Genomic DNA, 24,858 nt, shown 5'->3' with positions numbered 1-24,858 from the left:
GTAGAAAATCAAGTTCTGACATGCTGTTGCCAGTGAAGCAGCTCTCTAGGCTCAAAGCTAAATGTCACCAACATACACTGGAGCCATGTCACCCCGTTTGCACTGTCATTGTTACTTCTGTCAAGTTAAAATGATCACAGGGTTGTATTTCTCTCTGCTTCAGCTGCCTGTAGCTTTATCCATGATTGCACTAACCAGTTCAATACTCCTGAGTACTTCAACCTTTAGACATTTTTCAAACAAGCTTCTTTGGTTGGAAAATGCATAAATTCCTTCCTTCAGATTATTTAATGAAGAACTGCGGATGTATACATAATCTACAAGATGGCTTTTCTTGGCACCATCATCCAAATAACTTTTGATGGCTCTTCTCTTACTGAAACCTCTGCTTTTATGATTCACAAAACCTAATGTGTAGTTGAACTTTTTTTGGATACTTCTCAGCCTACCTAACCATGCAGAATTACTGTACGGTGTCATAGAAGCGAGCTTAATTTCTCATTTGCTTGATTTCTCATGTGTGGTCTTAGTTCCATACGTACACAGGAAAGTTGGTGCGTATCTGTAGATGCAATTTTTGCAAATAACAAATTTTGCTGTCTAGCAAATTTCTAGGGATTTACACTCATCTTCCTAACAGCAAAAAAGTCAGATTTTGTCTCCTGTGGAAGAGGAAGGTCTTTAAATCTTGAGTACAAAAATCATATAAATATGCAATGGTCTATTTTCCATGAAATACTTTGAACATTATAGTAAGCATTAATTTTAAATTAAAACTTTGCTGCAAGAGAAAATTATTTATAGAATAAGTGATACAAGAATCTATATGGCAGAAAATCCTAGGTATGTTAAAAAACTGTATTTATGGAAACCTAAAAGTTGCCTTGAATAGCTACATTGAAAGAAGTGTAACTGGCTTTAAATTATAGTGGTCGGGGCCTTTCTTGATTGATAGCAGATACACTACTAAAATGGGACATTACTGGGATGTTTTTAGATTAAAAGTATGGGAGGGAGTAGGTAGAAACCATCCTTCTTTTCTGTTCAAGAAGCAGGAAGAAAAGCAGGCAGTAAGCGGATACTCTTCCTGGGACTGTAGGAGGCTAATTATGATCTGGGAGTTTCTCACAGGCAGTCTGCCAGGCAGGATGACAAAAAGCAAGAGAGATAAGTGATCTTGATACACCTCTTGATAAGTCTGAAAGGATTTGCTCATACCCCATGCAATGCAAACTTGCAGCAACTGGTGAATGTTGAAAATGTCCCTAAACTTAAAGTCACCAGGATCATGGGTTGTTGGGAATACTACAGCCTGCTCACTTGCTGACCCAAAGACAGGTTACACACACAATTGCCTTTAAAGAAAGGAAAAAAAAAATCACATGGAAAGAAGTAGAAGTTTCTGTGAGGATGGATTTCTGGCACTACAGAGCTAGATCATGCAGCCACTGTGTGATCTTTGTGTATCTGCAGTCGTGTTTGTCTCATGAAGATATAGCTGGCTGGGAGTTTTCTTTACTTGTCTGGAGTGGGAAGGTTCAACTGTGAACTTGCTTTGAAAACACAAGTGTATTGCTTGAAGTTGCAGTTTGGAGAGCTCATCTGTTAACATCTGAGGAAGAGAAAGGAGTTGGTGTGAGCCCTAAAATGGGAATCCTGGCACAAGGTATTTCACATCTGATTAAAATTGTAGAAGGTCCAGTAACCTAGAAACTGGGCTGTGGGCTGCATGTGAAGACCAGGGGAGTGGCTGATTGCTAAGGGTTTTGATTGGGCTGTGATTTTCAACATAGGAACCCAATTTTAATTTAGGATTGTTCAAAAATTAAAATGTGTGTGTGCAGCTTAACAAGTAGCTGTTCTTCATTAGTAAATATTGTGATAAGATGAAGGGGGCTACCTTTCTGGGAAGCATCCTTCTTGTGTGAGACAAAATGCCACTTTGATGCAGCTGAAATTTTCTACAACTTCACATGAAATTCAGTGTCTACTTTCTTAAAATTAGGTCTCCTTTTTACTTATGAAAAGAAAACCTTGTCCACCGAAAGTTCTTCTGGAATGTTTCTAAAGGTCCAGTTTTTCTGCCGTTCAGATAACATATCCATGGACATCAAAGGAATAGCTTAAGTTCTTCTTTAATGTAGTTCTTACACTTGGCATGTCTTATTCAATTTTTCCAAGGCAACACTTTGTGCAGCACTGAATTGGGTGTGTAGAATGATGGTATAATGTACTCCCTTTTTTTTGCAAACACTGAGGCTGTGCTGATGTCTTCATTTTCTTGCTTCTGTTTATCATTAGCAAGAACTAATTGCCAAAGGAACTATAGTAAATAGTTGAAGCTTCTTCATAGAATTCTAAGTTATTTGAAGAAAAATCACTATTTTGGAATTATTCTTTCTATTTTTAGCATACAAGTTGAGTTTTATGCACGTGCTTAGGAGCTGAGAGTCCTGTGTAGGGTGATGGTAGGGCCAGATCCAAAGACAGCTGAAGTTGGAGTTTCTCCATTGACAACAAAAGCCTTGACCTATACTGTGAATTTTAGCTTTGCAAGTTAATGATCGGTTTGAACATGTTAAACTCTCCTTTGTATTGTTTTTTCTCTGATAGTAAACTGAAGCAGTGTTGGCTGTGCTTTGTCGTACTGAAAGGCATAACTCCCCAGATGTTTAATCCCTTTTGTGAAGAGAGTTTACAGACCCTGCAGGTCCCTTCACCAAATGCAGTACTATTCTGAGCATGAAACTGTTACAGAGCTTGAACTTACCACTTAAACTGAAAAAAGAATCAATAATAACTGGAAATATTCTTCACAAAATAATACTGGTCATGTCTCATCAGGCAACTGCAAGCATGTTCAAAGGTTAACATACCTACCAGAGCAGTGTGCACTCGTGTATAGGCCTGTGTTTCAGATTCCCAACTGTTGTCAGCCATTGCTTTACCTTTTACAGTGCTGTTGAGCTTGGTGTGTTCTGCTATGGGCTTTAGAGACAAAATCATCTCTAAATGACCTGTAACTAAATATTGCAATGTATTTGTAATATAGATTATTTTAACCTGACTGTAAAAAGTTTCTTTTGTTATGAGGAATAGCTGTAATAGGAACTCCTTGCTACAGGACCCTACAATGGTTAGGTATCTGTATGGTTGATGCATCTTCTGCAGTTGTGAAAATAATTATACAAAATGAACAAAAATCAAGGACTTGAACAGAAACACACTTTCTCTGGGTTATCAAGATGTAGATGGGGGAATTCAGAGATACCAGGGACAAAAATCATTTGGTCTCCTGTTAATATGGGTGCCTGTAAACTTTTCTGCTCTGATAAATGCAAGATAATTCCACATATAAAGTGTGCAAAGCATATACAGTTTTCCTGTACTACCTGATATGTAGTATCTCAGTACCCTTCAGAAACTTTAAATATTTGTTCCATTCAATGAGATCATCAGAAGCCCTGCAAAGGAAGAACCTAGGAAGAACTATTCCTTAGGTGGACTCGTCCATTTTGCTTTGGTATTAGTTCTTTTGGTGGTTTGCTTGACAATCTTCCCTTGATATAGCTGTAACTGCTTAAAATAGGAGACTATTTACAGACTATGAGGAATTCACACTCAATGTGTATGAGCTAATCATTTTACAGTCTGTAGCCAATAATTATTCCAAGTGAAACAAGTTCTGATGACTTGCCAGAAATCACTCTTAGCTTCAAGCATGAAATTGCACGTGCTTACTGGTGGGACACTGTGCACACTGTATACATTAAAAACCACTGCTAGCTCTGCTTCATCTTGTTGCAGGGATGTAATGGCACCTTGGGTGCCTTCCTCCTTTCCACTCTGCAGATTCACATGCTGCCTCTTACAGGGGTTGGTAGTAGAAGCATGTAAGTAGAATGGTAAGAGATAAGAAACCTGCCATGAAGTTGCACAGTCACAGGAGTTGTTTCATTGGATTCAGTGGGGTAGTAATGCTAGAAAAATCTTGTTTTTATGTTTGAGAGTGGTGGTTGTAAGTTCTTACACTTGATTTAGCCTTGGTTGGGATAACAAACTTGTTTTGTTTTGTACAAATTTCTATGAAACTTCGTTAGGTGATGCGTGCCAGAATTACTGGGAGTTGGTTCTCACTGGCTTAAATTGTTCTCTTTAATACAAGAAGCAACATGATGCTGATCAAAAACCTCTGAACACAGAAATGATTAGGAACTTCTGATGTGATTAGAAACATGTATCTCTGTGGGTATAATGTATATATTTTAGTTTCTGCATTATGAGCATAACTAAGTCATTGACAAAATGACATAACCAGGAACTTTGTTTCCTTAAGCTGATGTGTTTCATTGCCACATCAAATGATGTGTTCATGTAAAATTTACATTTCTGTTCATAATAGTTTTTTGTTGTTGTTGTTGTTTTTTTTTCCTCTTATGTGCATTGCAAGGTTCAGGGAAGTCTAAGTAAACATATAAATAGGGAACATAGTAAATAGAGAATTTACACTTTTGGATTTCAGAAAGGGAATACATCTAATTTGTTTTAATCACTGGAAATGATGTTTTTAACAGCTTGTATGTTACTGTAATGCAGCAGAAAAATTCAATAATATTACAGTGCTGTTCACTCTACAAATGTGTTTTGACTATAGTAGCCAAGTTTTTTTTGGCTACCTTTTGCCATGCTATAGTTAGGTGTTTGTTTCTGGTGGTGCTAGGGAGGAAGAAAAGTAAAATAAGAGATGAGTGTAGAATTTGAAAATCTATATACAGGTTAAAAGTGTTTATCCAAGTGTTTTGCATCAAAAACTCTTCAGAAATTTGTTTTATTTTTAGACATCCTTCAGTAGTTCTACAACTATAAAGATTTCTCAGGAGAAAAGGTACAATGAGTAAGTGTTTTCTTTTGCTGCTCTGTAGAAGAATAACCCATGACTAACTTTTCTATAGGAATACAAGTAAAATGTGAGTAAATCTGGACTTTCATAAATTCTGTAGCAACACAGTAGAGCTGTGAGATGACAGGCCCACCCTACGCTTTTAACACCTCACTCGCCCACAGCCTGCAGGCAGGCAGAGCCAGAGATGGCCAAAAACTCAAGATGGTCCATATCGTGAGACAACAGGGGCACAGATGGAATGAGGCTTTCTTTCCCACATGCACTACCTATTTGAAAAACATAAACAGTTCCCTCCTCCTTAATATTTTCTTTTAACTTTGTCTACTAGCTAGTCACTTGGCCATGTCAAGACAACTACAACTGTGCTTTTTGGAACAGTGAGGAGGTTACATTTTCAGAATGGAAGATGCTGTCATTTTTGTAAAATCTTGTTGGGTGAAGCACTGTCTCAAGTGTAAAATTTACCTAAACTACTCTGTCAGTTCAGTCACAGATTTTTCCCAAGCCTGGGCTCAGAACTCCTCAAGCTGGGCACAGTCTGCTATTTTCTTTCCCTTCTTGCTCTTTGCACAGCAGTGCTCGTGCACTGAAGACCATACCGCATATTGGGTTATATTATCAGGCTTGTAGCCAGCAGGTTTGAAGAAAGCATTTACACACCTCTCTTCAGCACTTCTGAGGCTGTATTTGTAGTGCTGTGTCCACCTGACAATCTGAAATGAGCCCAGCCACTGCAACGATCAGGGCATAAAAGCACAGGATCTAAGAGGAGGGGCTGAGAACTGGGCTTTCTCACTCTTAAGAGCAAAGGGCTCAGGTGGGGTCTCACTGCTGCTTTCAACTACATAATGAGAAGTTATAGAGAAGACAGAGCCAAACTCATTCTAGAGCCACACAGCAATGGGATGAGAGGCAACAGACAGAAGCTGCAAAATGGGAAATTCCGATTAGATTATAAAGTCTTTCACTGTGGTTGAGGTTAAACACCTGAATTGGAGTCTAGATCTGTTGTGGTTTCTCCATCCCTGGAGATATTCAGAATTCATCTGGGTCTGTCCTTGAGTAACCTTATCTAAACTTGAAGTTGAGTTTAACATCAATGTTGACTCAACTTTGAGCAAGGTAAAAAGGGATATTCAAACTGTCTAACATGACTCATGACCTCTGGAAGTTCCTTCCAACCTCAATTTATGACTTTCTTCTGCAGGCATGTCATTCCCTACTTTCATTATTGAAAACTAAAAAGCCAACAGCTGTCCATCTTGACTTGTTTCTTAAACTGAAGATAGCAAGCCCAACTTTGGCAGTGCTGCTCTTTGCAGACAGTGCTGTGGCAAATCCAGCTGTGTCCTAAATAGATGTGGCTGTAGAAGGGCTGTTGTAGCACCACCTTGTCTGGCAGCAGTAACAGCAGCATCTTAGTTGCATCTTAGTTGTTTGTCTCTTATATGCTGCTCTGTGCAAGTCCCAATGGTGGCATGCCCTAGTATTCTGGAGCAATAGTGAACTGATATTGATAGGAAGTTTTTTGTGTTAAAAAAAAAAAGCACTGCAAGGAAATTCCAGGTCACAGAATTCTGAGTAGCTGTGTTGTCCTGGAGAATGAATACTTTTCTTCAACCCCTCATTTCCCAGATCAGGCAGTTGAAAGGTAGTGTTCTCTGGTCATTGCTGCGCTTCATGGGGAGGGTAACAGCAAACGTCGAGGTTGAGCCCTTTAGCAATTCTTTGTTCCTGATTTCTTTCATTCCTTTGGGTTGAAATGAAATGTGGAAAGAAGAAAAAAAAAAGAAAAAAAAAAAAAGAAGAAAACCCACATTTCAGGATGTGAAAGAGGTCCTGAATAGGGATTAGAATAGGGAGTGAAACACTGAGAAGGATATTCTTTGCTTGTAGGAATTGGATACATCATTGATTTCAAGCTAACACCTTAGCAAGCACCACTGTAGATTATGAGGTGAAGTTACTCCTGAGTAGAATATTTTTGTTTGCTCTGAATATATAAATAAAGAATATAAAACTGTGTTTGAAAGTTTAGCTGGGGGGTTCACAGGGAAAGATATAATAAGTAATGACCAAATAGATCCCTCTATAGATCACTCTGCAGTTACGAACCATCTGCTGCTCTTTCCTCCCCGAACCATCGTGGACAACATTGTGTTCTTTTGGTTGTGCAGTGATAATGGGATATTCAGGTGTCTGTGTAACATCAGGGCACATTTGACACGTTCTTGGTTGTTACTCCTCCCTCCCCAGTGACTCCCTTTTGTCTGCTGCAAGCTGGTCCTGTCGGTCATTATAAATGTGACAAGAGGGGGAAGCAAGCAAGAGGTCTTGGGTCTCCTTGGCAATGTGGTGATTAACATGAGCTATACAATGACATGATTCATTCACAGAGGGGGCGAGAGTGGAGTTGTGAACACTTTGCTTACGTGGCACCACAGCACCCAGTCACGTGTAGCAGGTTGCTGCTTCTTGTATTGCCTTAATCTCACTTTTCTTAGTAAAAATCATTCCTGACTGATTCTTACAAGGTATGAGGATCTGATCATCACCTTGTATCAACAGAGAAGTATCTATTGCTAGCTACGCTTAAAGAGGATTTTTCTAATGATTTTGCCTACCTAGCTGTGCTATGCTGTCTTCAAACAATGTTTCCCTTTTGAAGTAGGTGAAACAATTGAAGGATTCTCTTGCACTCAATTGAAACAGTAGGGAAACTTATTTTGATTTCAGTGCAGTTGCTTTGGATTTTCACTCCTACCAAGAAGGGGATCAGTCCTAGTCTCACAGTAGTATACTGTCACACAGGGAGATTACTGTCAGGGAATTTTTTTATTTTTTATTTTTATTTTTTTTTCTGAACATGCTGCACTGAAGTTTAAACTCTGTAGCCCTTGCATGCTTTGATTTCAGTGACAAAGATACTTAGTTATCCAGGGAGCTCTTGGCAGGGGAAAAGTGCTAAACCTGGCATGTATTCTGTGTATTAGCTTGTGTGTGTAGAGACTGTGCCTCCTGAAGTACTGAGATCGGTTTTTCTTTTGTGAAAAAATGAGTTGGGAAGAACATAGTCTCACATAAGCTTTCTGTCTGAAATGCACAAAAATGACAGACCTACACTTTTATTAAACAAAAAATAACAAACTCTTGAAAAAGTCTTCTGCTAAAATACACATTTCTTTATTCTCCTGACACTACTTTTTTTATTTTTTCCCACAAGGCTTTCCCTCATCAAATTTAAACAGTTAATGTCTTTCCTAGGATGCTGTTGCTTTATGGTGTCAGCTCATGCGGGTGCAGTGCTCTTTAGTGTTTTGAAGTAAAAGCTAAGTCAGTTATTAAATAATTTTATTCCACCATTGCATGAATCCTCACAGCATGTTTTTTGCTTAGAAGCAGCTTGCAGACTGGATAATAACTGGTGTAGATCTGTCACTTGTCTCAGACGCGCATGGTTTCAAGGGGAAGTTATCCTATGAATGATTAAAACTGCTGTTTTGCTGTTCTTTCCTTCCCACCCCCATTCATTCACTGTAGTTAGCCCTTCTTTTTGAAAACACTGATAATCAAATTCACAAACCAAGATAATTAAATCATGAATTCTTTCCCCAATACCAGCTGTTCTACTGTTTTGCTTCCTATTGGTGTTCATAACCAGGCAAGACTTCCCACTATATTAAATGCCCATATTGTTGGCAAAAAGCAAAAATGTTGCCGTTTGCTACTACCTGAATGGATTAGTCATTGGTGAAGAAAGTCTGGTTAGTGTTTGCAGGACAGCTGATGATCCGAATAATACTATGTGATAGCAGCTATACTTGTTTTTCTTTCTTTTAGAGTGTGCAAAATGAAGAAGTAATTAAAAGGTTAAAGAATATTCCTCAGTACTGAGAAGTGATAGTTTAAGATTGCAGGGAACTAAGAACAGAATGGGATAGAAACTGTAAAGTTTCTCTGTGAAGTCTTGTCAACTTCTAATCTCCTCCTCTGCCCCCTTCCCTTATTATATATATTTTTTGAAATATTTGTGTACATAAATTCTGCTTGAAGAGACTTGCTGCTCTGGAGGAGATCTGTGCCTGCTTAATGGAACCAGGGCAAGAGTATGGTTTGGTTGGTTCTTAGGGTTGAAGTGAAAGGGGTGCCTGCATAGGCATGTAGGCAACTGTGAGCTCCCACTGTCCACACCCTGTGGATACAAGCTGGCTCCGGTTTGAGCTGGGGAGCTGTGACAGTGCGGCTGGCAGGTGACAAGTTCTGCCAACAGAAAGATGTCTGCGCTGGCACCTCACCAACAGAGAGGAAAGTTACAAGAGGCAAGCTGAGGCCTTTTTCTGAAAAAAAGAGAATAGGGAAACCTGTGCAATTTGGATGAGAAAGGCTGGGTGTTGACAAGATGTTTAAACATGTTAAATTATTTGGGTTTTCTCAGTTAACCCCTGCTGGTCTTAGAGGAGTGAAGGGTCAGCAAACCTTATTGTTCAGACCATTTTCTCAGTAGCACTTAGTGTCCTCTGATTCCTCGTCTGGCTTTAGGCACCAACTTTGAACACCCCCGCACCTACAATTGTAAATGGCTTAGTAACTTGAGTTTGATCGGTTTACATTTCTTTCTTATGGTGGGCAGTGGTATTTTGTGTGTTGTAATTAAACAACTGAAACTTGAAAGTGACCTTTTGCAAATAGTCTCAAGAGTGTGGAAAAGGACTTGTTTGCTTAGACTGACTCCCTTGTGAACAGCTTAAACCTACTGAGTTTAATTGGTCTACGGATGTTATTCTTCTGGCTTTAGTTTAGAGGGAAAGTGGGAGACAGGGGAAGGGAGGAGTTAGACTGGCTACTTCAGCTCTACATCTTCTCATTTTTTCCATGTATTGATGTTTTCTGTGCTCTGCAGAGGACATTAAAGTATAAGAAATATAAGGCTGGAGAGAACTTTATTTGAAACCCCATTTAGCAGAGACTAAGTGAGAGAGAAAATATAGTTATGGCTTGTCTATATTTTTTTTTTTAAACTTATACCTGATGGGATCCTGGATCATATACCAAATACCCACAGCATTTATTCCCACCAGAAAAGTGTTAACACCACTGTACGTAGAAGGACTCTATGTCACAGTAGGCTCTCCTATCTGTACCCAGACTTGACTTTTTGCTATGTTAAAAGTTGCAGAGCCCTTTCACTTCTGTCTATTTGTATGCAAGGCTCTCAGAAATAACAGCAACACTTTCAGAAATGTAAATGTCAATTACATGGTTCAAGGCAAAGAAGAATTGGACACAGAAAGCTCATCTGGCCAATTCCACAGTGATTTAAAGGACTGTAGGAGAAGAGGGACTGGAGGCTGGGCAGTGAATATTCTGCGTTTGGCCATGTGTATTTGGTGTGGTGTGGGAATTTGCCATGCTGGTGTGACAAATGCAATGGAACCATAATTCCTTCTTTCAATGTCTCCTCTTTTAGGCAGTGTCAAATTCATATGGAGAGAAAACCTAGGGTTCGTGCCACCCATCTTCATATCCTAATACCCCACCCTTGGTGCAAGCCAGGCCAGTTGCTTTTGGAGGGTGGATAGACGATGTTCAGACTAGAAACCTCATCCGCTAACACCCCTGAGTAATGTTCCCAGCGCTGCTCCATGCTTGTCAAGCCTATTATTCACTGCCTGTGCAGGAAGGTCCCTGTGCAGAGTGAGGCATTTCTCCTAGGAAAGGGGTACCAGAGAAACTGACCCACTACTATGTCTCCAGATAGGTGTAAGAGCTTCTAGCATTAGTCCTCTCTTCTACTGTGATTTTTTTTTTCTTCCCTTGTTGTCAAGGTTACACTTTAATTCTGTTTAGCGAAAAAGCCCCATATGTAAACTTGACCTTTGGGACTTCTGTGTTGTTAACAATGGCTCATTTGTATTCATTGTGTTCAGGTCAAAAAAAAATCTGAAGACAAAGGTGTGGGAGAGATGTCCTATTTCACATTCAAACATGCAATTAGATTTTTAGTTGGATCTTCTCATTTCAATAAACCATCATGTATTAAGCTTCCTAAAAAGATAAAAGTCTGCAGTAAATTAAGAAGCAAACATTTTATACACCTTTTTTCTATAGCAAAAATTTAGCAACCAAATGTACCACACTTATGCTCCTCACTTTAGTAATGACCATTCTTGGGATTTGTTCTTGCAATGTGTTGAGTGCCCTGGCTGTAATCCAGCAGGATTTAAGAATGTAATTTAACTTTAAGGATGTAAGTAGTCCCACTTTATTGAAATTATTTGAGTGATTAAAAGTATGCAGGTGGATAAGTGCTTTGCTGGATGGAAGCCAGAATGCGCAGCATCTTCTAAGATCAAATCCTTAATTATTAAATTGATTTAGAGCAGTTCTTGTATCCAAGGCAACAGTGACAATGAAATGGTCGAGTATTAAATTCCCTATACATCTAAGAGAAATGTATTTACTTGAATTTTGTTCAAATATGGGTGGACATTGTTTACTGTGGTCTGTTCTCGAAAAATGCAAAATCTGGTTCGGTACCTGCATGTTGATGAATACAAATAGAACGAATTAGTGATACTATGGATCTTGTATCTAAAAGTTGATAATTTTTTTTGGTATATGAACTCAATTCAAAACCAGTCATCATATTACCTCATCTTCCTTCTATTATTAGGTAAAGTCTAAATATCCATGTGGCTAGGAGGACATTTTCCCTCAGACGATGCTGACTCTTATGTTATTTGATATGCATACTTCTTTTATCTGAACTTTCTGGCTTCATTTAAATGGAAATAAATGTATTGTAGCATTTATTTTGTGATATATATATATATGTATTTACTCCAAGTTTTAATTTGTTTGCTGAACCACTGAATAATGTGAAAGTCTTAAAATACTGAAGATAAGCAAAATACCCTTCACCTCCTTCTTCTATTTAAGTCTAAAGAAGTTTCTGATTCTGGAATCTGTCTCACTGTTTTTTGAATACCTAAAACTAAGGCATTGCTAACATAGTTCAGACAAACCAGTTCATATTGAATCAGTTCTTTGGTATTTTCATCCAAATACTCAATTGCTTTACAACAGCTGAAACATAGTTCATATCATTGGCCTAGGTAGAAAAAAAAATCTCTCCCAAGGCCTTTCTTAGGGAAGGAAAGATGGAAAAATTGAAATGCACCATGGTACTATTAGGTTTTGCATGGTCTTTCCACCTAGTCATCAATAAGATGAAGAATAACCTTCGTTAGCCTGAATCCATTGCAAGAATTTAGTGTGTCTTCCAAGGTTTTTATAGTGTCAATTAGCTGCTAATTGATTCCAGTGATGGGTCACAAAATTGTAATCATACCTTCTGGTCTGTCTTTTTTTGTTGTTTACCTTGAATATCAAGTTTTAGTAACTTCTGCAGAAGTAACAGAGGACTTTAGTAGTGATGAGAGCAATATGTTTCCAGGAAAACTGCATTTTTGCATCATTGTGGGCTTTCGGGAAACAAGAAAGACATGAACTTCAGAGCACCCTAATGGTGATGCTACAGGGGAGTTTGCAGTTTGAAAAAACTGAGCATCAGTAAATACCACACAGAGAATATCAGACTAAGTTTCTGAAAAACTCTGGGTGGTAAAAGGTGTGATGAAATCCTCGCCAACTAAACATGAGTAGAGTGGTAAAGCTATTCTTTTACATTTTTAGTGCTGTGTCACCCTAATTTCAAATTCATTTTTGATAATAACAAGTTTGTGGAAATCTTGTCTACAAACTGCCTATGTTTTCGTAGCATATATTTTGTGAATAAACTCTAGAGTCCTCATTCTCCTCTGCTTTATATATGGAGAAATGATTCCTATCACTACAGAGGAAGGGCACTTAACCCACACTAGTATCAGCTTTGCCACATAGATAAATGATGCTGCTGCTCAGTGTCATGCATGGTGAGGCTGGTTTCCTGTGTCTTGCTCTCTTCTGTCTGTTTATTGCTGTTAAGAATTGCCTCCTTCTCAGGGCTTTGGTAAACCTGAGTGCACTCAGGTCTCACTGGTGAGAGAGGGAACCTTTAGCAAATTTAAGGAGCCAGTGTATACAGAGTAGTCCTGCTTGGAAGCTAATGCAAATATAGTTGAATTATGTGAAGTTGGCATGGTGGTGTTTAGCAAATGTCCTGATTTGGTTAGTGCTTAAAATGATTTCTTAGATTAGCTGTCAGCTAGAAATACGTTAAAAAACAAAACAACCTCCCACATCATTAACTGAGAGCTATGTTAGTAAGTTCTTATATGGACACAAATATGTTGGAAAAGAGAGGGAACAAATGGTCCCCTTAGTGTAATGTATTCCATCTGGGGAGCTGGTGAAGGAATTACAGGTGTAGATTACACCTATATAAACTCCTGCTCCCAGTTTGTCGGTAGACTTCACTGGTATAGCTCAGATGTTTGTCAGTCTAAGCTTTTCCACTGAGTTATTTATTATCTGATGAAAAACAGCATGCGATCTTTGCCCAGGGTTTTGCAAGCTGACAGTTTCAGAACTATTTTGTCCATACTTGTTTCTCTAACACCACAGATCTGTCTGATGCACTGCTGATATATCACAGGGCAGCAAGTTTCTCTTGAAGAGCACTGCACAATGGCCCTGATGCTAGATTTCTGGGAAAGCTTTGATGACTGTTGCTTCCATCACTTAACATCAGCCTCAATCAATCAACATCTATAAAGTCATACCCAAAATAACAAGACTGACTTAAGTGAGACTTAGGCAATAGTTCCTTTTGGGTCATTTCATTTTGGTGATTATTCATATTTTATCCACACCAAAACTGGCTATAAACTATGCTTTAAAAAAAAAAAAAAAAAAAAAAAAAGGGGGACATGTGGGACTGAGTTGTTTGAATGTGTGAGAAGTTGCAACAAGACAACAAAAAAATCCACTTTGTGAGACTTCTGGAAAACAAATTCTTGCCAAGCCTGTGTCAGACTCACCTATGTTCTAGTTAACAAGCTAGAAGACTGTGTGGGTTTTTACAGGGAACCTTACTGTATTTTCCAGGAAAAAGTCCAGTGGCTGAATTGTAGGGGAAGTACTCATGTCTTTGACTTGCTTATCTTCATGCAGAAGAAAACAAAACAACAACAACAAAACAAATAGCAAGTTTCAGCTTGTATTGACATGGGAACAGCTAAGGATGTTACCTGTTTATGATGATCCTGAGGCAGCCCAGGATAATTATCAAATTAGTTTACATCTCTTAGGCACTTGGCCCCTTGAGAATCCATGGATCCATTTGGATCCTTCAGGATCATGGCTGGCTGTTGCTGACATAGACTGAGACCCAAGGTAAGATCCTCAGACTATGGAGTTGTTTTCATTGTGCATCACAGGGGAGATCCAAAACTGGAGACTGGTAACAGGAAAGGGGGATGATCAAAGAACATGTGCAAAGGAAAGTGGTGGATACAGTGATCAACACTAGATGATTCCCTGTGAAAATACTAGATAAACAGACAGCTTTCTCTTGGTGGGAGTGGTGTGTGTGTGGGGTTACAGTGTTTTTTCATCACTGATTATTAACTAAGCATGGTTTCAAGAGTACATTGTACCTCCTCCTCTCAGGGTCCTTGTGTTTTTGTGCTATTTATTCCATACATTATTATTCAGTTTTTAAGTCCTTAAATTAATAAAAAGTGAATGTTTAAAAGAATAAGTAGAATCATTATTTTAATGCTTCAGAGCTTATTGGAAGAAGGGGGAGTAAAACAAATCAATGTCTCTGGATTTGAATTGTTCTATGTGCAACTTGGGCTAAGTTGATGTACTTTGATAAGCATGAAATCTTTAGCATAGAAAAATATTAGAGGAAATAGAAGTTTTGTGAATATATATATATATCATATTAGTATGAGCAATAATAACATCAGTACAAGTGACTTGAGATTTCAAGCTGGTGATTTAGAAAACAAGACAAGGATAAGAAACACTAGACTTGCTTTTCCTTCTCTAACAGGCAAATGAGTTATTGTAAATACCCATTCTGAAAAATCACCTATTTTGACATCAATAAAGATTGTGTAATAACAACAAAAGCACCAGTGATTCTACCAACAGTGGGCACAGAGTGCCAAGTGCAGAAGTTGCAGGAGTAATGCTACGTTCTCACAATGCACTAATAGACAAAAACATTTATTTTATTGTACGTTTTGCTTTCAAATGTGGTTTCCTTGCCTCCACTGAATCAGCTATTTCTTTTCAGCAGCTATTCTGTTGCCATTTCCTAATTGCTATGAAAAGCTGCTTTAAAGATCAGTTGCAAATAGGTGTTATTCTTGAGCTGTTGCAAAGCTGTAAATTGAAATGAAATATGGAGTGATTTATCAGGGAGGAAAAACCTGCAGCCTTTAAGGTAAAAATGGTCAGAACTGGTGGCTGCTGTGTAATACCAGCACTTGTATGGTGGATAATGGTATTTTCTGCCGAGGACATGCTGTATGGAGAAACACATAACAAGATGTTAGTGTTTCTCTGTCAGTAAACACTTATTTCAATAAATGAGCAGAATCCAACTGAAAGCTTTTGAAATTTGGGCGCTGGGGACCTCTGACAGGTGTCTGAGAGACTAGCCTTTATATCTGTAATCACCCTAAAGCGAAATACTAGTTGCTTGCTACCAAAAGGCATTTTCCGAAGACTGATTAGCTTGCTCTGCCCACCGGTCCCATGGAGTTAAGCAAATCCTGTCACAGCCCCACTGGCCAGTTGTAAGATTTCTGCCAGCTCATTCAACTGTTTTTTTTTGTTTTTTTTTTTTCCCAGCTTGTTCAGACAGGACACGACTGTTCTAAAAAAGTTCTGTAAAATGGTCTGAAAAAAATCCAGAAACTTCCTCTCTTTCTTCTTTCCTCTTCCTTCCTCTCAAAAGCAGCTGAACTGGCACAGCTCAGAGGCTAGTAGCCATCACTGAGAAAATGAAGGCAAATGAGGGAGACAGGACAAAGCAACTGAGAAACTTCCTCATTGAGTCCTGTGTTTGATACTCCAGTGATCTTTCTCTCATGTAGAAAGAGAGGTGGGGATGAGACTGTTCAGGATGGAGTGAAAGAGGCTCAGAGAAGAGGGCAGCATCCAAAAGGGTGCTTGGTACAGTGGGGAATGAAGAAAACCTTGGGAAGGAAGGCAGCATCATGATCCTTCCTAGTGGGATGGGAACAAGCAATGATGAGCCATTGATGTGTTGGAGCAAGTAGGGCTAGATGCCCGAGTGGGCAGGAGGCAGGTGGCGGGGGGACCTTGGTGCTAATGGACTCTTCAGCAAAGATCCTGACTGCTTAATATTATGAAAAGTTAAAAATATTATGCTTGCAAGTAAACAGTTGTTTGAATCGGATGTGTTGTAGTTTAACCTGGCTGGCAGCTCAGCACTGCACAGCCATTTGCTCACCCTCCCCCCCCAAGTGGAATGGGGGAGAGAATCAGAAAAAAGTAAAAGCTTTTGGGTTGAGATAAAGACAGTTTAGTAGGGCAGAAAAGGAAGAAAAACAACAATAATAATAGTACTACTATTAATGTGCACAAAACAAGTGATGCACAATGCAATTGCTCACCACCTGCTGACCAATGCCCCTCCCTGAGCAGCGGTCCCCCCCACCCTGGCCAGCCACACCACATAATTGCTCAGCATGACACCACAAGGTATGGGACATCTCTTTGGCCAGTTTGGGTCAGCTGCCCTGGGTCTGCCATCTCCTGGTTCCTCGTGCACCCCCAGCCTGCCCACTGGCAGGGCAGTGCGAGAAGCTGAAAAGTCCTTGGCTTAGTGTAAGCACTGCTCTGCAACAACTACAACGTCAGCATGGTATCAACATTACTCTCATCCTAAATCCAAAACACAGCACCATACCAGCTACTGGGAGGAAAATTAAATCTATCCTGGCTGAAACCCGTACAGGATGTGAAGAAATATGTTGTGCAAAGTCGCTCATTTCAGTGAAGTTTTTGAATTTGGCCTTCAGTACTGGAAATGAAGACAATGATGGGGGAGCTCTTAAAGATACTGTTAGATTAGCCGTTGTAGTCTTGATGTATCTATACGAGGACCTGTCTACAAAATATTTTTCTTTTTTGAAATTCATTGGGCTGTATGGATACCACACAAACAAATGCATTATAAGAGAAGATGTTTCTAGATCTCTTTAGTAAACTTTCTTTCCTGCTACTCCATAACTTATTCACTCTCCAGACACTATTGACATCAATATCAGCATAAGCAAGCCTTTAAGTTTTGAAATAGGCAGTAATAGATTTTTGTATAAAGAAGAGCCAAACTTGCATGCCATTTGTGGGAGGGAGTGTTTCATAAAAATTACTTTTAGCATTCTGGTATTATGTTAGAAAATCATGTTGCTAAATCTATGAGAGAAATTATTCTAATGGAAAGTGTCTTAACGTAGCTTAAATATCTGACAAGAGCATTGTAGAACTAAATAATTCATGCTCCCACTTGCTGACAACTGTAACCTGCTGCCTTTCTCATGATAGTAAATAGACCCTGACTTGCAAATTAAACATTAGCCAGTAGTGACATAGGAAATAAGATAAAAAAGACGAGAGGAAAACAACAACAACAAAATACACAGGAAAACAGAGCTGTGAGTTTGCATCATGGTTGCACAAAATGATGCCATGAAGTTCTCTTGCAATGAAATTTTTCCCCCAGACTGAAACTGCTAGAGGAACCCTGAAACCAAAAGTCACTGAATCAAATCTTTGACAACTTACTAAGCCCACAATTGATTCTTCCCAGAAAACTAGTGGAGTGAGCAAACATTTGTACAGCTCTACAGGCACTAAAAATAACTATGAAGAAATCCCAAGATGCCTCACTCCAGGTAAATATAGATTAACATTGTGTTGTCCATAACATACACGTGTGCTTGCTGTTTTGTGCAATGAGGACTAAATAATGCCTTTATAATGGCAACTGTGGTGTGAGATTGAGAACTGCAGAGGACAGAGAGAAGGATGCTAGCAAACTCTGCTGGATGAGCGTACATTACGTAAAGCATACCAACCCCCTGGCAGGTTGTTCTGCTTTGCTACCTTATGTCTAGTTGACTATGTATGCTCTGCATCCATTCTAATCAGAAAACAAATATGGTAGATCAAAGCTACAATTTAAGATACAACTTTTAAAGAACATTAACTATCATGGAAAATGGTGTGGTATTGTGGCATGATAGACAAGTGCGAATGGTAGCAAGCAGGTTCTGTATGTGGCTGTATCCACATCCTTTGGTTACAGCAGGGTGGCATCTTCCTTCAACGAGCCTTATACAAGACATTGCTAGCAATCTGAGATTTAAAACCCTACGGTGCCAACATATACATTTTTCTGTACTTCTATAACAACTAAGGAAGCCTGTAATATGATGGGGTCTCTCCTTCATACATACATACAGCTGCCATCAGTGCTAGCGGGAATGAGAAGTCTGAGCTAAAGGCAGAATAGTCCCCCCTGTTTTTGTCTGGTTAGTAGTCTTACATAAAAGCTCTGTGGTCCTCAGTCCAAGTTTTTTTTATGTTTTTTTTTTTTTTTTGTCAAGATACCCTAGTGATAGACTTTTGACCAGAGGTAGACTAAATTTGACTTTCTGTGCCTTCTGTCACTGGAATCTTCATGCAGTCAAGACTTACTTGGTGGTTTGTATAAGACTTACCACATGATGGATGCATGGAAGGTAAATTTAGGAAGTGATTGCTTTATTCTTATATTGTTTACAGCAAAGAATAAAGATCAGGAGAAAGTGATTTTGTTCTGATTGATTTACTTATTTTTGCTCAGGGAATGCATGGACCTTAGTAACTTTGAGATATTTCAGTCTTGCCAGTTTACATTCTTATCTGTCAAAGATAATTTTCACTGTCACAGTGTGCACCAAATCACAAGAAAAGTAAAATTCTTCTCTGAAGTAGTGAAGTGAATGTTTTCTGTGAGATTGGAAGTATCTTTCATTTTGTGATGTCTTCAGCTTGAGAAGTCTGAGCAATTCAGTTGTTTGGGCTGTTGCTAGGAAGTTTTATTCCTGAATTCAAATTAAGAGATGTAGCTGAGAGTCAATTGCATAAGATTAGGCACTACAATACGCATTGTGTATTGCAGAATTGAATTTGTGAATGTAATATCTCAGTTTTGTCAAGGTAAGGGAACTAAGGTCTGTAAAGCTGTACAGCTTGCCTAGGTCATGCTTTTCAGTTTCTTATTTGTTTCCTGTAAGAAATAATTTAACCAGAATCTTTGCATTAATTATATATGTTTCAAATACATAGCCACAAAGAATGGGCTTTTTAAATCTGTAGTTCTCTTTGCACCATTGCACTTACCATTTGAATAAACTCTGACCATAAATAAAATAGGAAATAAGATATCCTTGCTTAAATCTTTTTAACGTCTCTGCCAGGATACCATAGATAGCAAAATGGAAAAATGACAGAATATTCAGCTCTTTAGGCAGGTTTCTATGCTTAATTACACTTAAAATTGCAAAACCATGTCAAAAGAATGAAGCTAGCAAAATCAAACAATACAAAAATTGCAGGCAGGAAAACTTGATTTGTGCATCACAACTTCGTGCATATGTGTAAGAGGAGAGTGCAAAACAAGCTTAGTTTTACCTTGAAATAATCTTAATTTTTAACTGTTTTGGTGAGATGTTACAGTGGAGAGAAAACAGATGTGATTTTGATATCATTGTGTCAAGTTAAGGTCAGCTCTTGTTATCAGCTCAGCTGGGGTTTGCATGGATTAGCTCCAGTAAATAAAACATCAGAGCTTTATGTTCATATTAGAGTATTATTTAATATTTATGCTATGATAGCTGAGGTAATTTGTGAACCATCTTTCCTTTGTCAGAAATGACTGTCTTAAGCAACTTCTCTTACCCGCTTTTTTTTTTTTTTTGGGGGCGGGGGGGGAGAGCGTTATTGGGGAGGGAATGGAATGAGAAGTAGGGTTTAATTTGGCATTTATGAAAATGAGCTGCTATTGCTATTGCTCGTCTCTTCAGGGTCATTCCCTGCAGCCCTGCTCCTGCTGTGTACCAGAACAGCTCTAGACTCTATGGGGCTGCTGAAACAGTCAAGCCACCTGCCCTATTTTGAGTAGCTACAAATCCTTTTTCATATTATTGTTCCACCCAAAATGTAGCACAAACATGCTGCAGTCATAGGGAGCTTCTGCAACATTGCAGCGTAGAAGTAGCCTGTGACATTTCTAAAAGCTTTTCAAGAAAGGGATATCTTTCAGTTTTTATTTTATCTTTTTATGCATCTTTCTTTTATTCCCCTTCTAAAACTACTTTGACATATTTCAGTGTGATGAAAGCTGGACACAGATCCATCTTTGGTAGAGTGGTGGGAGGTAGTGTGGGCTGGAGTTGGGTCAATTTATTGTTCAGGCTTTTAAGTGGAATTGAAGGAAATTGTGAAATCGAGGTTGCAAGAAGAGGTGAGCAATACATGATTTCCTTTCCTTTTCAGATTACTGTTTCAGCTGCAGGGTAGAAAAATATGTTGAACAACAACAACAAAAAATAGAATAACTTAGTTTGTAATGATTTCAGATAATCCTTTCTTAGTGTGTAAAGGGAAAATAAAACACCAATGACTTTTTATTCTGTTAAAGAAAAGAAGTCCTAACCTTTTGGTCAACATTCTATTGTTTGCTTATGGTTTCCCAAGGCTATTATGTATTAACAATATCTGCATTGTGCAAGTGCTTCTGATCATGTTGTTATGCCATATATTTGTGGAAAGCCAGCTCAGGTTGCAGTGAGATGTGTTTTCCGTGTGTTCAAGTGATGCTAATGATAGGGCTTGCAGAGACTGGTGGAGGAATGGAGCTATGAAGTGTTTGAACTGTGAGAATGTGAATTCAGTCACAATGAATGTGTTCAAAGTCAGAACTCCTTTAGGGTTGCATGGGTTAAAGTAATATGAGATATTAACTTTCAGACAATTTCTGTAACTAATGTTGTTGAAATAAATGTTCATTATCTTGTAATGACTGCAACTTATGCAGAATGTAAGAGAAGCTGTTGTGGTCCCTTTGGCTTACAGACATTGGCATGCAAGCCTAAAGCTTAGACTTATTTTACCTCTTTAATGCTTGGATCTCATCTGTTCATTAATGTCATTGCTTTATTGATACTAGGATCTGGCATTGACCTGAGCCTTTACTTGTACCTCTGCCTACTGTACTGCTGCAGGGTCTGGAGTCTTCTTGATGGCAGTGCTCAAATCAAAATCCAGTCTTGCCTCCACTATCATGGTTTATGCAAACACCAGCTAGTTAATACCCCAAGTGGCTGCCACTCATCTGGTATTTCAGCATCAACCCACTAAGACTGAGGTTGAGTGGTCATTGCCACATAAGGAGAAAATCCAGGTGCAGCAGGATAACAGCCCTGAGTCATTAGATTGATGGAAAATTTTTCATCCCACTCTTGTGTGTTGCTCACCACTGTTGTCTTTATCCTCTTTACTTGCTGTGAGCTTTTAGAGTGTCCAGACAGGAATTAAACAGTTTTTTTTTTTTTTTTAATGTAAAATTCTTTGTTTCCTGGCCTTTCTTTAGTAGACCCATAATATTAAATTCTCACAGCAGCAGCAAATGTTGCTGAACCTTTGTCAAGCTCTCATCTCTGCACAAGCATTTTTTGATAAGAAGTATCTTTGATCCATTTGTAAAGATCTGCTATGACCAGAAAATATTTGTATGCCACTTGTTTGTAAGTAATGGACTAATGAAATCTACTTGGACTATTGTACTGCGTATGTATTTTTCTATTAAGAGTTCTGTTTTTAATATGGGTATGGGCAGTGATTAATGCACACAGCAAATTCTTGTCTGTCAACATTTAAGTGAGAGTCTTCCCCTACCACTGGCCACCATTCTGTGAGAACTCCCTTGCAGGTTTGTTTTTTTTTTCCAACCCTAGTGTGGCAAGATCTATGGAATTCTTCTTTTATTGTCTTTAATAGGCCAGCCATATCTGTACTTTCTCAGAAAACCCCTGTAGTAGTTACTGAAGTATCTGCCTAAGGTGGTTTTGCTTTAGTACTCAACTGTATTACAAATGTTTTTCTTCATTCTCACTGCATCTTCCCACCCAAAAAGACTGCTGAGTCTTTTCTCCACTTGTTCTACTACTTTGGCTCTTTTGGCCAGTTCTACAGGCATATTTTACTATGTGCAGACAGCTGGAAGCAGGGCCATACACAGTTTATGAATATGGGACAATTAGATAACACAGCAAACAAATATGAGTAACATTTTACTAGGCTAAGCATTAATGGGCTCACCATGCAAATGAAGGCATGCAATAAGTGTCTGCTGGCTAGGCAGTCCTCAGTGAGGCAAAGAAGTGCTGCCTCCTGTTGTCTGATCTTGCCAGATATCCCAGATGTAAATCTTTTGATCTGATTTTCTCCAAAGGTTTTATACCTTTTCCTGCTGGTATTTTTTTCTTTTGAGTCCTGGAGTAACTCCATGATTTCTTTGTTTTTAATCCCCTTATCTTGCTGGCTTTAGTTTGTGCTCTCTACTTTATGGCTCAACAGCACATTTTATTTATTTATTTATTTATTTTTGCCAATAGAGCTGAGTCATGGTAGTGCCACTGCATTTCACACAGCTGGGTCTTAGGTCAGTCAACTGTGCCTCCATGGAAATAAGGGTTACAAGGCTTCTCTGCTTCATACAGAGACCTCTTCTATGACTTACCATGGGTCTGATAAGATATGCTTTGTAGACCACAGCAAACTGCTTACTTATCATGGAAATTTGTCTTCAAATCACAGAAGTAATCCAGAGAATTTGAAAGTGGAGGCCTCTTTAATTGGCACAAAGTTGGATGAACTGCAAAAAATGGACTAAAGTGATAGTGCCTGAGCATAGCAACCTGCATGTTTCTCTCTGGAAAGATGCCCGTGTTTATACTCATTAGGTACCATCATATATATTTTCTGATTGAGTCCTTTTACCTTATGCACGTACTATGGAGTGTGTGTGTGTGTATTTTGCACATTGAATCAGATGTCTTGAGGTAGACTAGCATGTAGATGTTTTAGAAGTGAAAATACTCTCCTGTTCCCAACACAAATATGGCTGCTTTTGCTCACATCAAATGGTAAGTAAACTCATAAACCACATTTAAATAACTTTTATAGTATTTAACTAGTGTTTTTTTATGAATTAGCACTTACCTGCCTGGGCATCTTTCTGCTGGAAATGACTATACTATTAACAACAGTTCCATTCTGCCGGTGATAAGAAGCGTTGGAGAGCTACTCAAAGGCCCATATAATACTCATATTCTGTATGTGTGGGTATTGTAGGTCTGATTTAGTAAGGCTGTTAGCCAAGGACATCTTTGTAAGAAAAAATTATTATTCACATTCCTGAAAAGATAAGAGTTGTATTCTTGAAGTCTCCTTACAGATGATCTGTGCTATCATGTTATTGAACAGCCTGGTTTCTCACCTTTCTCCTTTCTTACACTTTGTACTGAGTCAGTGACTGAGCATCCCTAAATGGAACTGTCAGAATCAATTTGCCATTCACGTCTATCTCCTCCAATGACTAAAAGACTGTTTAAGACTGTTTTTCTTTTTAAACCTTCTTATTTGTAATTGCAGTAGCAATCATTCAACGTTCCCCGTTTCAGAGCTCTGAGAGCTGAACAAGTTGACTTGGCAACCAGGGAATGCTTGAGGAGATGGAAGTGGAAGGCACTAGCTGGCTGGCAGCACGCTGGTGATGAATCATGTTCATACTGCTACAGATCCGTGGCAAGCGAGTACTTCCTGTTCCTTGTTATGTAATGGAGAACACCTCTGAAATTCAGAAGATCATCAGTGTTCCCCCAGTTCTACAAGCTGGGTGAAACAAGGAAAAACATATCATGATGTTTGTTAAATAAATAACTTGGTCATTGCTCTTTACAAGGTAGTTCTTTGCCCTCAGGAGCTGCTGGGTGGCAAGAGAGAAATGCTTTTTTGTTGTTGTTTCAGCTGCACAGACCTCGTTCAAAGACACAGGAAGAAAATGCAATAAATCTAGACCACAAGCCCTGAGGGTTGTTCACTACCTCTTAAAAGGAAAATTACTTTTAGCTGTATAGGATTTGATGCACAGGTGAACAGATACAGTTGCTACTCTTCATGAAGCGTGTTCACTAGCCAGTATGTGTTGGTTAAGGGGTTATCTCTGCACTGTTGCACACAAAGATGATGATGTGACAAACTACTAATCTGTCAGATTTCCTGCTTTGTTTCTTGAAGGGAGGGATTTTCCCTCCTGTGCTTGCAGCTCAGCACCTCAAACTTTTGTGGTCCCATGCGTTAAGAGGAGGAAGAAGTATCTGTGACCCTTTGGACAATTGCAGCTGGTGCCTGCAGCTGTGAAGGAGCAGAGGAGCTGTACGAGGACCACATTGCTTAGAAGGGCCCAGAGCTTAAAATGATGCTGCTGGGAGGCCCTCATCTCCAGGAGCCACATCCTACAGGCTCTCCCTCTTGTCATCCAGTGCACCAGAGAATCCATATAGTGCAACAGGAAGATGTTGGAAAGAAACTTCAGAGTCCTGAATTTATGTTTTTTGTTTTTTGGCAGAGTATTCAGATGTCTTGGGCTAAAAAGCAGTGTTTTTTTTTTTTTTTAAGATGTTTGACTACAGAAAACACTGCTAATTGTGTTCTGTCATATTTATGACTCTAGCTGAAGGAAATCCACTGTTTGTGGGAGATCTTATTTTCTACTTCAAATTGGGTTGTAAAGCAAGATGTAAGGAATAATTATTTAGTGTGAAGAGCATCAAAGAGACCAGGATGACTTAATTTAAGATGTCCTTCATATATCACTACAAAGATTTGTCAAGGTAAATTTACGGTATAGCTAAAGGAAT

General features: G+C 38.9%; 1 protein-coding gene across 10 annotated transcripts in view; it reads left to right on the top strand.

Moving 5' to 3' along the window:
* Positions 1 to 24,858, top strand: part of PDE1C (phosphodiesterase 1C) — a 396,700-nt gene that overhangs the window by 44,087 nt on the left and 327,755 nt on the right. Inside the window, exon 1 of one of the 10 annotated variants that reach the window (XM_080582940.1) lies at positions 1,633 to 1,666. The exons of the other annotated variants lie outside the window; for them this stretch is intronic. Coding sequence (XP_080439066.1) covers positions 1,648 to 1,666 — 19 coding nt within the window. The 5' untranslated portion in view covers positions 1,633 to 1,647. Of the gene's footprint in view, positions 1 to 1,632; positions 1,667 to 24,858 lie in introns of those variants that run through there. 10 annotated transcript variants of the gene reach the window in all.

The sequence above is a fragment of the Anser brachyrhynchus genome (genome assembly GCF_964034855.1).
Source record: "Anser brachyrhynchus genome assembly, chromosome: 2".
Classification (NCBI taxonomy): domain Eukaryota; kingdom Metazoa; phylum Chordata; class Aves; order Anseriformes; family Anatidae; genus Anser; species Anser brachyrhynchus.
This window is presented reverse-complemented; position numbering and strand designations above follow the sequence as displayed.